We start from the raw sequence: 12,307 nt of genomic DNA, 5'->3' as shown, positions 1-12,307 counted from the left end.
ATATAAATAGTACACGTCTGTTTGGAAATATTTTACCTAAAAATTACTATATTTTTATCTTATAAGAATTGCTATATTTTTATTATAGTATAGTGTTATAAAAAAATTATTAAAAAAAACGAAAGATTGAAAAAAGCTTCTCTAGATGGAAGCGTGTGATGTATACTGCTTTAACACTATGATTCACTTCCTACATGCAGGTTTGTGGCAATCTTATCTGTAAAATACAACGATTCGGTTCAGCCTAATCCTCTTCAAACGAGTATGATTTTTGTGGAGGCTTGATCTGACTGGCTTCTTCAGATGCCTAAAAAATAGAAAAGATAAAAAATAAAAAGTTGAAATATGGAAGAACTCTCTGCCTATAGAAGAAACTCTCAGGAGTGAGAAAGAGAGAGATCGGGTTGTTTTTGAATTAATCATGGATGGATTTATTTATAGACTCTACCGCAATACCGTAGAGGCGATAATTTAGAAAATACGTAATATTTCAAAAAATAAAATTTAGAAAATAACTATTAAAATAACTAAATTTAGATAATAAAAAATTATTTTTTTAATTAAAACTCCAACAACCTTTCGTCTCTACTTGCACCATAACAGCGTTCTTTATGGTGGGGATTTTGATGCCTAGCTACAGCGACAATGACCCTCTCTCTCTCTCTCTCTCTCTCTCTCTCTCTCTCACCCTCCCTTGGATAAGCTGGGATTAATACCTCATTGGCTGGACGGAAAGCAACTTTTAAACAAAGAATCTAGCTAAAAATATTTTTTCCTCTTTCAATTAATTTTGCTTTCAGGCTTCTATTTTTATTGATATTGTTGCCGCCGCTGCCGCCATCAGTATTTATTAAATATTGGGGAAGTTTAGGCAAAGTCTCCGTAGGTAGACCAGTGTTTTAACAGTTGGTCCATTTGGGAAAGTTTTTTTAATGGCATATCACTCTCGAGTATGCAGACGATCATTGTCGAGTGGCGACCGAGGGGCGAGGGAGTGCAAAGTAAACGACCAGCCGGCAGGCCCTTTTCCTTACCCAATTCCATCTCTCCCAGGCATAATAAAGTCCCAATGACCTAAGATGCATGTATTTGGTACTCCATGTGCTAGTGATTAAATATTCTCGAATGCTCATGGTTAACCTATTTAGCATGTCATGAGAGTCCAAAATCACTAACCATATGATATCAAAACTTTGATATATTTCATATATTTTGCAATTAAACAGAATTCTCAAATAAATTATAGAAAAACATACATGAATATAAATCAAATTATCGAAATATGTCAGTATAGACTAATTCAACTAGACCAAAAATTAATTAAAACTTGTTGAACTAACTCTATAGGATTATTAAAACTTCCGAACTAGAAGATTTTTTTCTGTTGGATTGAGGTACATTTTTATTTCCAAATTTTAACCGAGCATCATTGCCCTGAGGTAATTTTGAAAACTTGTCCTCAAAAATGGGTATAGCATCACTGGGTTGGGCGGTGATTTTAAGAGTAATGGGGATTTAGGATCATTATTGCATAGGATCACTCGAATGCAACCAAATATGGTGATCTCATCACCTCCACTCACATAACCGTTGATCTTGGGATCATCACTCTATACGATTGTTTATATAGCATAATTCAGTCTCTCCCAGGCCGCATGTTATTCTGCTATTGGAACTGTGGTAATAAAAATTCTAGCATCACCTAGTGCAATGAATATACCACTAGCACTTGTAAGAACAATGCTTGATCCACAAGAAGTACCTTATTTTCATATATTATCATCAAAATTAATCTTGAGGAAACAAGGATGGTGGCTCCCAAAAGAAATATATTACTTAAGAAGATATAGAACAGCAAAAGGAGAGCTATAGCTTGTCCTTGTTGTTAAAGATTCCTTTGTAGCAGTCGTTTGAAGGAACTCATGAGCCTAAGTGGAAGCTTTTAGAAAAAATAATTTAGTATGCTATGTCGTACCTTAGAAGATCCAATTATTCCTTGACAACCAGATGATATAAGCAATGCAATAAATCAGAATGGCTTCCGCCCTTTTGTCACTCCTGAAAAAACTCTTCAATCAAAATGGCTTCCTCCATTTTATCATTACTTGAAAAACTCTCTTTAATAGTTTGTAGAAATTTATTTAGGGATTGAGACGAGAAAGTAAATAAATACTATGATAAGCTTGTCTCCATACATGAGATGCTACTGGGTGTATTGAAGTATGACATGAGATAAAGATTCCTTCACCTCAGAAAAAATGTCATAATAACTTGAAATGTGGAAACCACGTTGAGATAATATAACTCTGCATGCTAGTTGATGCCACGCTAACTTTTACATAAACATAGCAGCCCTGGGATGGACTTCTAACCTCCAAACCCAAGCAATATTCTGAACTAGTTGGGGTTTGGATAGAAAAACTCAATAAAGGTCAGATATCTTAATAGCAAGATCAAAGAGAAGGATCCCAATCCAACCCATCTCTAATATCACCATAGGGTAAAGGAATAGATAGAACTCTATCCACTAATTCCTCTAATAAGGCTTGAGTGAGAATCATTTGATTTCATTTTCTTTTGTTAGCGATGATAAAATCATCAGTCATAGTGTCTTCAAGTGCCAAAATATCAATCAAAGTCGGCCTTCAACTGCCATCTTTAACCATAGGAAAGCAACTTTCGATCAAAAAAATCTGGCTAAAATGATTTTTTCCTCTTTCTATAAATTTTCTTTCCACATTTCTATTTTTATTGATATTGCTGCCACTATTACCACCATCAACATTATACTAAATATTGGGAAATTTTGTGTCAAAGTCCTCATGGACTAGTTTTTTAACACCCGGTCCATCCGGGAAAGTTTTTTTAATGGCCGGTCCCTCTCAAGCATTCAAGGCAGGTTGCTGTCGAGCGGTGACCGATGAGCGAGGGAATGGAAGCTAAAGGACCAGTCAGCAGGCCCTTTTCCTTAAATAACGGGTCCATGGAGGGACCGCATGTTAAATACTGTTGCATATTTGTTAGGCCTTAAATGGTCAATCAAGAAGGACCTTAGCCTTCTTGCAAATAGGTTCGCAAACAGCTTCCTGGGTGTCCTAGCTGCTTGCTTTGTGTTACAAATGCCTTCCAACAACACCGCACCTGCAGTGACTCGAAAATCATGATACAGTTCAATGTAACTCAAATCCATGAACAATAAAAGATAACCAAGTACTGTTTACAACACTAAGCCCCTAACTAGTGACTCCGAGACTCTGCGAGTCGACTCCAACTGAGAACAGACAAAAAGACAGAGAGTTGATTTTCAGCGCTACAGTGCTCGAGTCGACTCCTACTTCAGCGCTACAGTGCTCGAGTCGACTTCCAGCTACAGTGCCGGCAGACTCCTATTCACGAGTCGACTCCTGCTTCAGCCGAGTCAACTCGAGCACGCTGGGAGGCAGAACGGCTAGTTTTTTCTCAACGCCAACGGCTCTATTTTTGTCTCTAACGGCTAGATCTTTGTTCCCACGCCATCCAAAGCTATAAAATTAAGGCGAGAGCTAGGGGAGAAGTTAAGGAAGAGGGAGAGAACACATAGGGAAGAGATTTCAAAGAGATTTCAAGAGAAACTCCCAAAAGCACAAAAGGGTCATTCAAAGCAAAAGAGAGAGAAGGAGAGCATCTTAGTGAATCCTAAGGCTTCTTCTCCAACTGTGTGCGGCCTCAGTGATCCTCTACCTCGTGCGAAATCAGAAGAGGGTCAAGTAAAGAAGAAGCCGAGTTCCCTCATCTACAAAACTTGTTTGAGGGCTTCTCTTTACTCTATTTGTTTACATTGTTATATCTGCTTGTTTAAGAAGCTTTGATTTGTTTTAAACTCTTGTTCTAATATCTTGTTGATTGAATCAAGGGGTTAAGGTTTGTTGGTGAGCCAAAGAAAAAACCAACGGTGTAAGGTTGTGGTTGGTGAACCGGGAAAAACCAACTGGGTTTGATTGTGAATCCGGAAAAAACAATCGAGTGGTTCTAGTCGATGAGCCTGTGAAAACCGACCGAGTTCGTTGTGATCTCGTGAAAACAACAAGTTAGGTTGTGAGTTTGTAAAACAACCGGCTGTAATCTGAGGGATTATAGTGAAATTCTCAAGAGGTCTTGGGGAGTGGATGTAGGTGCTGGGATGCACCGAACCACTATACGTTTGTTGTGTTTGTGATGCTTTCTTTCATTGTTTAATTTTCTCACTTACTTACTTAGATAAATATCTAATTGAATTGCTTGCTTAACTCTTATCCGCGCATCCTTTAGTTGCAAGTATATTCAAATTGTTTAATCAAGTTTCATTTAATAAAACTGCATTAAGATTCATTGTATTGAAATACTTGCTTGGGGAAATATAGACTAATTATTTATTGAGTCCGCTGTTTAATAGTTTTAATCTTCATCAGGTTAGAATCAAACTGTTGCTAAGTTTAAATTCCACTGTGCATCTATACAACTTAGCTTAATTGATTGAAAAGTTTAGAAGTAGTTGAAAAGTTTTAAAAGGCTCAATTCACTCCCCCCTCTTGGGTTGTATCTACTGGGCAACACCTATCGACTTATAATCTGAGAAGCTAGTTTCAATAACGAGATACCGGTGATTAGAATAGTAGTATCTGTTATGCCTTGGGTTCGAAGCATGATTGATATATACTAAGCAAATTAATCATTTAGCAAGTTAATATATATCTCTACGTAAATCTATATACAGTTTTCAGAATATATTTTTTACCAGTACACACTACATGGCCGGATATTATGCACCAGGCAAATTAGTTATCTAACAAGCTAACGCACACTTTTAAGTAAATTAATATATAGTTTTTAGAATATGATGTTTATCGGTATCAGTACACAATATTACTATTTTCTAGTTTTGCCTAACATAAAAAATTATATGTGTACCATTTTTTTTGATTCTATAAACCTTTGGCGCAAAGGTTGTGGAAAAGAGATGGATTTGGTAGAGAAAAAAAAAATTCAGAAAGGAGGAGGAAGATCTCACCTATGGAAGAGATAGCTTGCCGAAAAAGAGGATGGATGAAGATATTTGAGGAGAAAAAATAAAAGGATGCCAGGCGGAATTTTCTTTCCTTCTTTTCTTTTCTTTTTAATCATGACACTGACAACTTCATTAGTTGAAGAAATTTCTAATTTTTAGTTTTTTCTTTAAAATTGGCACTAAAAGAAGAAAGGTAAAGTAAGGAGCCCATCTCTCTCTCTCTTTTTTTTTTTTTTCTGGTACCCTCTCATATGATTTTTGTTCTTACCTCCCAGTCTTCGTAATCTTCCTTGGGTGTTGCTAGTCTTAGGGAACTAAACTCAGCTTTATACATACTTTCTTATTAATAAATGAAGGATGGCTCGCCCTCCCATTTCATCCAAAAAAAAAAAAAAGAAAAATCGAAGCCCTATAGCCCCTCTTAGTTTAATATGCTGTGCATAACTTTGTGCACTCGGTGGAAGGGCTTTCGGGGCTTGCCTTCTGTCCTTAGTAGTTCCCATGCGCAAAAGAGGACCACACCTTTTCCCATTTGATTAATAGGTAGTGTAGCCCAATGTGCCCTGCTTGGTTTTCATTTAAGGTTGGTGGGAGGGAGTGATTGCTATGTTGCCGGGGTTTTGTAGCTAGGCTTCACCTCTTCCACTCCCTCTTCTAATCCAAAGTTAGAATAATAGCGAGGGCATTCACTGGGTGCACACACTTGCATCACCTCTAGCTAATCAATTAGGTCCTCTTTGGAAGAGCTGTTGCCAGTAGAGCTTTTGGAAGTAGGGCTTTCTGAAGCAGAGCTTTTATAAAAAGTTGTTTGTTATTTGGTAACTACATTTCTAAAGTGTTGTGGTATTTTAACATGTATTTGATAAATAAACTGAAAAAGTACTTTTGGTAAGACAAAATGACCATAAAGAATATTGCATAGTATTATACAATAGAGTATAATAAAATATAAGACGTATTAATACATAAATATAGAATATAATATAATATTACTGTAATGTAATATAATATTATTATAATATAGTACTATAACATTGTATACTATAGCATAATAATATAATATAATATTAAATTATTTAATATAACATATCAATGTATTATAATATAATGTAATATAATATTATATTTATAGTATAATATAATAATAAAGGTATAAAATATTATAATTATTAGTGTAAATTAATTGTTCATAATATAACATAATATTAAATTATTTAATATAACATATTAATGTATTATGATATAATGTAATATAATATTATATTTATAGTATAATACAATAATAAAGGTATAAAATATTATAATTATTAGTGTAAATTAATTTTTCATAATATAACATAATATTAAATTATTTAATATAACATATTAATGTATTATGATATAATGTAATATAATATTATATTTATAGTATAATACAATAATAAAGGTATAAAATATTATAATTATTAGTGTAAATTAATTTTTTAGGATTATAAAGGTACATTTTGTATAATTGTTATATTTTATCACGGATATTTTGGTCAAAAAAATAACTTTCCGATGAGGCCTAAAAATATTTTTTTGAAAAGCTCCAAAATGGAGCTTTTTTCAAAAAACTATTTTTAGCTTTCTGGAAATGCTAAAACAGTCTTTCGAAATTTTTACCAAACATCTTTTTTTATCGAAAAGTACTTTTGGAGAATCAGAAAGTATTTTTTGGTCTTCCAAAAGCTCCACCAAATGGAGCCTTAGAGTTGAGGTATAGACCATTTTTAGCCACATATCTGACTATTAGGTGTATTAATTCAGGGTTTATAGATGCAAAAACTTAACCTTGAAGGTTATAGTAAGAAACCCATAAGGCAGGAATATCAACTTAAGTGAAGCTTATGAGCTTTCGTAATTTATTGTGGCTTTATATAGGATATGTCAACTTAATTGAATATACAAGACTTAAGTCTTTAAATTATCTATTTTGTAGTTTATTGTGGCTTTCCATAGGATAGTTACGCTGCTATATGTATTGGTATTTAACCATTGAAGCAAATTTAATAGAAAAAGGAAAATCATGAAGGGAAAATTTTATATTATTTTCTAGGATATTAAAGGAGGATTATTTTCCTATTGCACAACTTGCAAATAAAAGCATGCAAACAGATTGAAACTATAAATGACCGAAACTTGTGTCCTTAGTACAAGAGCTAAGGCTTCTTGCTTTGCTTAACTAAAATCTTACACTTGAATACGTTAGAAAGAATAAACAGTTCCCATCCATTCATCAAAGTCAAAAATGATTGCACTTTATTCGTCTTCTTTACAATATTTTTTTTTTATGTATATGAAAATATTTTTTTTGGGAAACTTAATACCAGGCCCTTTGTTTGACCAGATTCTAAGAGACAGTTCCTTGACTATTATCATTTAATTTTTAGTACCGCACACACTTATATACTCCATGTACATACTTATTTTTAGTTCTTGTACATAGTTATAATCAGTGTATGCACAATTATTTGTAATTGTGGACATATTAGAGAAAAAAAAAAGTGTACAACCACTAGGGATTGAGAATTAAAGAATTTTTGAAACTTCGGACGGATGTTGTAGTCCCAGTCAAGAGGTACTGAAAGTTATAGTCTATTTAATGGAGGGACCCCTTGGCCGCTCCTGCTCCTTCCATGTACCCGTTTTCCATTCCCTCTTCCCCATTGATCCCGCAGGATCTAGCAGGAACTTCCCCAAGTGGGCCCTAAATGTTGGAGTTGAATATGATGTTGCACAAGAAGTTATGTAGAGGATAAGATGGAGATTTCATTGGATAGCATGGATGATAAAGGGAAAAAATTATAAAGAAATGAGAAATTAGTTGTATTGTGGTTCCAAGTGTTGTATTCGTTGCAATGCTGGTGTGTATTCTTTATAAAAACATTTCAATTAGTCTTTGTTACGTCTCAAACTCGGCATACTGAAGTTCTACTTGAATTTGATGATTCTAGTATCTAACTATATCTACTATGTTTAATCCCCATCAAATTATTAGTCAAGAGGGAATGTGATTTGTTTCATAAATTTTTTGAAGGAAACAAATCTCCTGCATCTATGGACACACTACATGTGAAAATCCGAACAAGCATGTGTACTAGATAGATTTTAGATACTTACACAAGGTTACAGAACTCAAATAATACTTTTCAGCTAGTATTTTTGGGTGAGATCCTAGGTTGTTATTAATAGTATTAGAATAGATCCAGCCTATGGCTCATATGGACTAAGGGATACTATAAAATGGACCGGTTTGGGCTAACCATGAGCTGATTGTGATATTTATAATTGTATTTGAATGGATTTGGATCTTTAGCCTCGTGAGGACGTTAGTGCTTAAGTGGGAGGAGTATGTGAGGATCCGTACAGACGTGTATTTGGTCACATATCAGTTATGGAATGGATAGACCTTGAGTACTTATATAGGGCGAAGGAACCTAAGTAATACTTTCCAACTAGTCTTTTTGAGTGAGATCTTTGGTTGTTACTAATAGTATTAGAGTGAACCCAGCCTCTGACCTATATGGACTAGGGGACACTGCAGTACGGGATTGACCATAGGGTCAATTGTGGTATTTATGATTGGATTTTAATGATTTTGAACCTTAGCATGGCATGAACGCTTAGGCTTAAATAGAAAGAGTATATGAGGAATTGTATAGGTATGTAATTAGTTCGACATCGGCTATATACTAGGTAGATCTTGGGTACTTATACAGGACCAAGAAACCAAAATAATATTTTGCAGCTAATCTTTTTGGGTGAGGTCCTGGGTTGTGACACTACTTATGCATTTGTTCATATTTTTGGCCCTAATTTGGTCAATTAAGTTTGAGCCATCCTAACAATTAAGTTTGGTCAATTTCACAAGAAGAAATTGTTCTTCACTGTTGTCCATGAGATTATGAATACTCTTCTATTCCACTGTTCCTATCTTTCCATCCTGAATGAGAAAAGTTGTGAATCTTTTTGAATTTGTTTACTCCATCCTAAAGTAAGTCTTTATTATTCTTTTGATGGGTCCATACTGAGGGAGAAGAGTTGTGGTGAATATTTTTTAGTCCGTTTTACTCCATCCTAAAGTTAGTCTTTATTATTCTTTTGATGTGTCCATAGTGGCATTAAAAGATGGAGACAAGGAAAAGCAGATAGCATCAATCAGCAACGTCTTCCTCAAAAATTTTTTCCGGAGGACTTTGAAGTGTTTTTTTGGTCATAGGATGTTGAACTGATGCAGAATATTTCCCATGGCACCGAGGAGTACTCTTCTCTTGCCTAATGTTTGCCTTAGTCAGAATTTCAACACCTCCATAGAAGGTAATGATAGGTTTAGAGTGATCATATTATTTTTAGTTTCCGAACTTCAAAGAGTCATGCTTTGATCAATAGAACCAATCTCATATGGATAGAGAAGATAAAGCTTGCAATTAATATCTAGCTGATGACAGAAAAAGAACAATTGGCTATGGAAATCCAAGTATGCTCAAAAGAGAAGGAGCTATGCCATACAAATAAATCAAACTAACAGTACATTTCATGCTACAATATGAAAAAATAATAATCAGTCACATTTGCAATTCATGATGTCCCCCTCATGCTGACAAAGTGGTGTAACATCTATGAAGAGCTTAAAACGATCAAGATGAAAGCAATGCTGCGGAATAAATTGAAGGTTCCCTCTCCCTAAGCCTTAGAAGCACATATCAAGAACGCAGCAGCAGCACAAGGCAGCACAGCTGCAAAACAAGAAACACAAGCACAACTTGATCAGCACAATGCCAGTGTTCCACTGCAGAAGGAATCTATAGATTGTACAATGGAAATATCATATCAAAATCAAAACATCCCCTTAATCGATAAGGAAGGGGATCACAGCAGGAGCTCCTTACCATCCTTTCCAGAAGCCATCGCCACGGTTCTGAGTCTGTGCAGGAGCTGGTTGGGGATTTTCTCCCCCTCCTTCATTGGATAGCTTGCCGGAGGAGGTGCAGCATAAGCTGGAGGGTATGCCTGCCCTGGGGGAGGGTATGCCTGCCCTGGAGGAGGGTACGCCTGCCCTGGGGGAGGGTAGGCATTGGCTGGCGGCGGATAAGCTGAAATATTTAAACCAATCATGGAAACAATAAGCAAGAAGCAAAATTTGTAAAGCATTAAATTACAATCTAATTTGACATTACCCAATCAACGAATCTCAACGAAATTTTCCCTGGTCACATGATTTGTTGTCTTTTAACTTTCAGGAAAAACTCAGGGTCATGTATGTTCTTTGTTATGTGTTGACCTTCAACAAAAACGTAGGTATTTTGCCCAACAAAAACCATTCTTATGTCAAACATATCAATGTCCTTGTTGTTGTTGTTGTTGTTGATATTTATTTTATTTAGTTATTTTTGGGTCTGGCAATTCCATGTTTTATTAGAGTGATCTGAAAAAAAAAGGACCGAATAAAATAATTGTGTTTCTTCATCAAAAACTAATTCTGTGTTTCTTCATCTAGGCCAATTCTCCGAAAACATCAACCCTACAAGTCCCTCAGACTACACTTCCTCCTACTTTTAATGGAGAATATATTTATCGAATCCATAAGCACCAACTAATGTCTAACATCCATATATACAAAAGACACAAAATACAGGATGGTCCATGCTTTAATTTTAATGCCCGACCCTAATGATTTGAGTCGATCTGATACCAAGGCATCAAATTTTCTAATTTCCTCAGCATCGACCAAGAATCCCCAAAACGTTTTTTCCTCCATCTTGTCATCAAGGAGCATGCACCACATTAATCTAGCCCAAAAGATTCTAGAATCAATTTCTCATTACCACAATCTCTACAAGAAGAAAGCAACCAATGCTATTAAGTAGCTCAAGAGAAAGAAGAGTACCTTGAGAAGGAGCCTGCTGCTGATCGTAGTAACTCATTATCGATGCTGATTAAAGTGAGTTACAGACCAAATAAAGGAAAGAAGATGAGATTGTCTTGAGCAGACTAGAGATATGAAGATGTGATGATGGGAAGGAGATCGAAGTGGTTGACCATTAAATAAGCATAGATTCCTTAGTGCACAAGGTTTCCCGGCCAATGATCTGTCTCTTCGAAACGCGTAAAGATTAGTCATATTAGCAAAGAATAGAAACGCCACGATCAACGTCTTATTAAAAGAAAGAAACGCGGAGTGATTTAAGGCGGCGGTGGAACGCGTTGTATCCGAGCTTGTGGCAGGACATGAAAAACCGGTCCATCGGTGCCGACTTCCGGCGACTGGAAAACGCGGAACGAGGTATAGTTTTTTGTCGTTAGTTTTTATTTTTATTTGGTAATAGGTTGGAGGACGGCATGGGCTAGCTTTGGGATTCACGGAAACGTACGTAGGAGGCTTTGTTTGGCCGGGGTGGGGGGGACGGGGACGCGTTTATCAGCTCTCAACCGCTCCAAGCCTTGGATGGGTGGGTAAGACATTGGTATGCCATGACGTGGAGGACACTGCTGCAAGTGGATTGGGTAGGATGGAAACAAGGTTATGTGGATGCATGGTTCAAAGTTTCTGATTTGGTTTTTAGTGGAGAATATAGTAGGTGAAGCTTCAAAGAAGATCTATAGGATAAGTACACCCCATCAGCTCTAGATAGAGAGAGGAGTTGGTCACCGGATTATCCTCAGCTCTGTGTTGCCAAAGAGGAACAAAAATCCATTGATGCACACATTAGGGAAGATTGCATGAAGCGGTTTTCCTTTTTTTTTTTTTTTGCCGGATATCTTATGGCATACATATTAAATTAAAAATCAAACCTACTAATAAAGTCTCTGCATCCTGTAACTTTAAAAAAAAAAAGAACATGAAGCATCATCCATGAGGCTATTCACATGTATTAATTCCTCTTTTCTTCCTCATAATGCTATCCTTCCATCTCTATTCATCCGTGAGGCCTCCCTCCTCCTTCCCGAGTCTCTTTCTCCTTCTTCAAAATATGGAATCCCTTCCTTCCCTTGGGTCATGGGCTGTGTTTACTAGTGCAGTACATTGCTAGGTGATAAACACCTAACAAATTAGTCATTTAACGACTCGTATATACTTCTAGACAAATTGATACATAGTTTTCAGAATATCGTATTCACTGGCTATATAGTACATATCCAGATATTACATACTCGATGGACTTTTGATACATACTTTAAGCTTCTTCGATACATAATTAGTAGTGATCCAATACATATATCCAAACAAATCAATACACATCTAAGTAAATTGATCCATAGTTT

At 35.8% G+C, this 12,307-nt stretch overlaps 1 protein-coding gene across 2 annotated transcripts; it reads right to left on the bottom strand.

Moving 5' to 3' along the window:
- Positions 1 to 9,446: 9,446 nt before the first annotated feature.
- Positions 9,447 to 11,178, bottom strand: LOC103697134 (putative small proline-rich protein 5). 2 transcript variants are annotated; one of them, XM_039132643.1, is made up of 4 exons: positions 10,932 to 11,178; positions 10,097 to 10,137; positions 9,934 to 10,054; positions 9,447 to 9,780 (listed from the first exon to the last, which is right to left on the bottom strand). In XM_039132643.1, the coding sequence occupies exons 1-4, from the start codon at positions 10,966 to 10,968 to the stop codon at positions 9,728 to 9,730; spliced, it is 252 nt and encodes an 83-aa protein (XP_038988571.1). In that variant the 5' UTR covers positions 10,969 to 11,178; the 3' UTR covers positions 9,447 to 9,727. The 2 variants fall into 2 exon arrangements, with proteins under 2 accessions (XP_038988571.1, XP_008777158.2); XM_008778936.4 differs by having other exon boundaries at positions 9,934 to 10,137; positions 10,932 to 11,163.
- Positions 11,179 to 12,307: the final 1,129 nt, after the last annotated feature.

The sequence above is a fragment of the Phoenix dactylifera genome, chromosome 12 (genome assembly GCF_009389715.1).
Source record: "Phoenix dactylifera cultivar Barhee BC4 chromosome 12, palm_55x_up_171113_PBpolish2nd_filt_p, whole genome shotgun sequence".
Taxonomy (NCBI): domain Eukaryota; kingdom Viridiplantae; phylum Streptophyta; class Magnoliopsida; order Arecales; family Arecaceae; genus Phoenix; species Phoenix dactylifera.
This window is presented reverse-complemented; position numbering and strand designations above follow the sequence as displayed.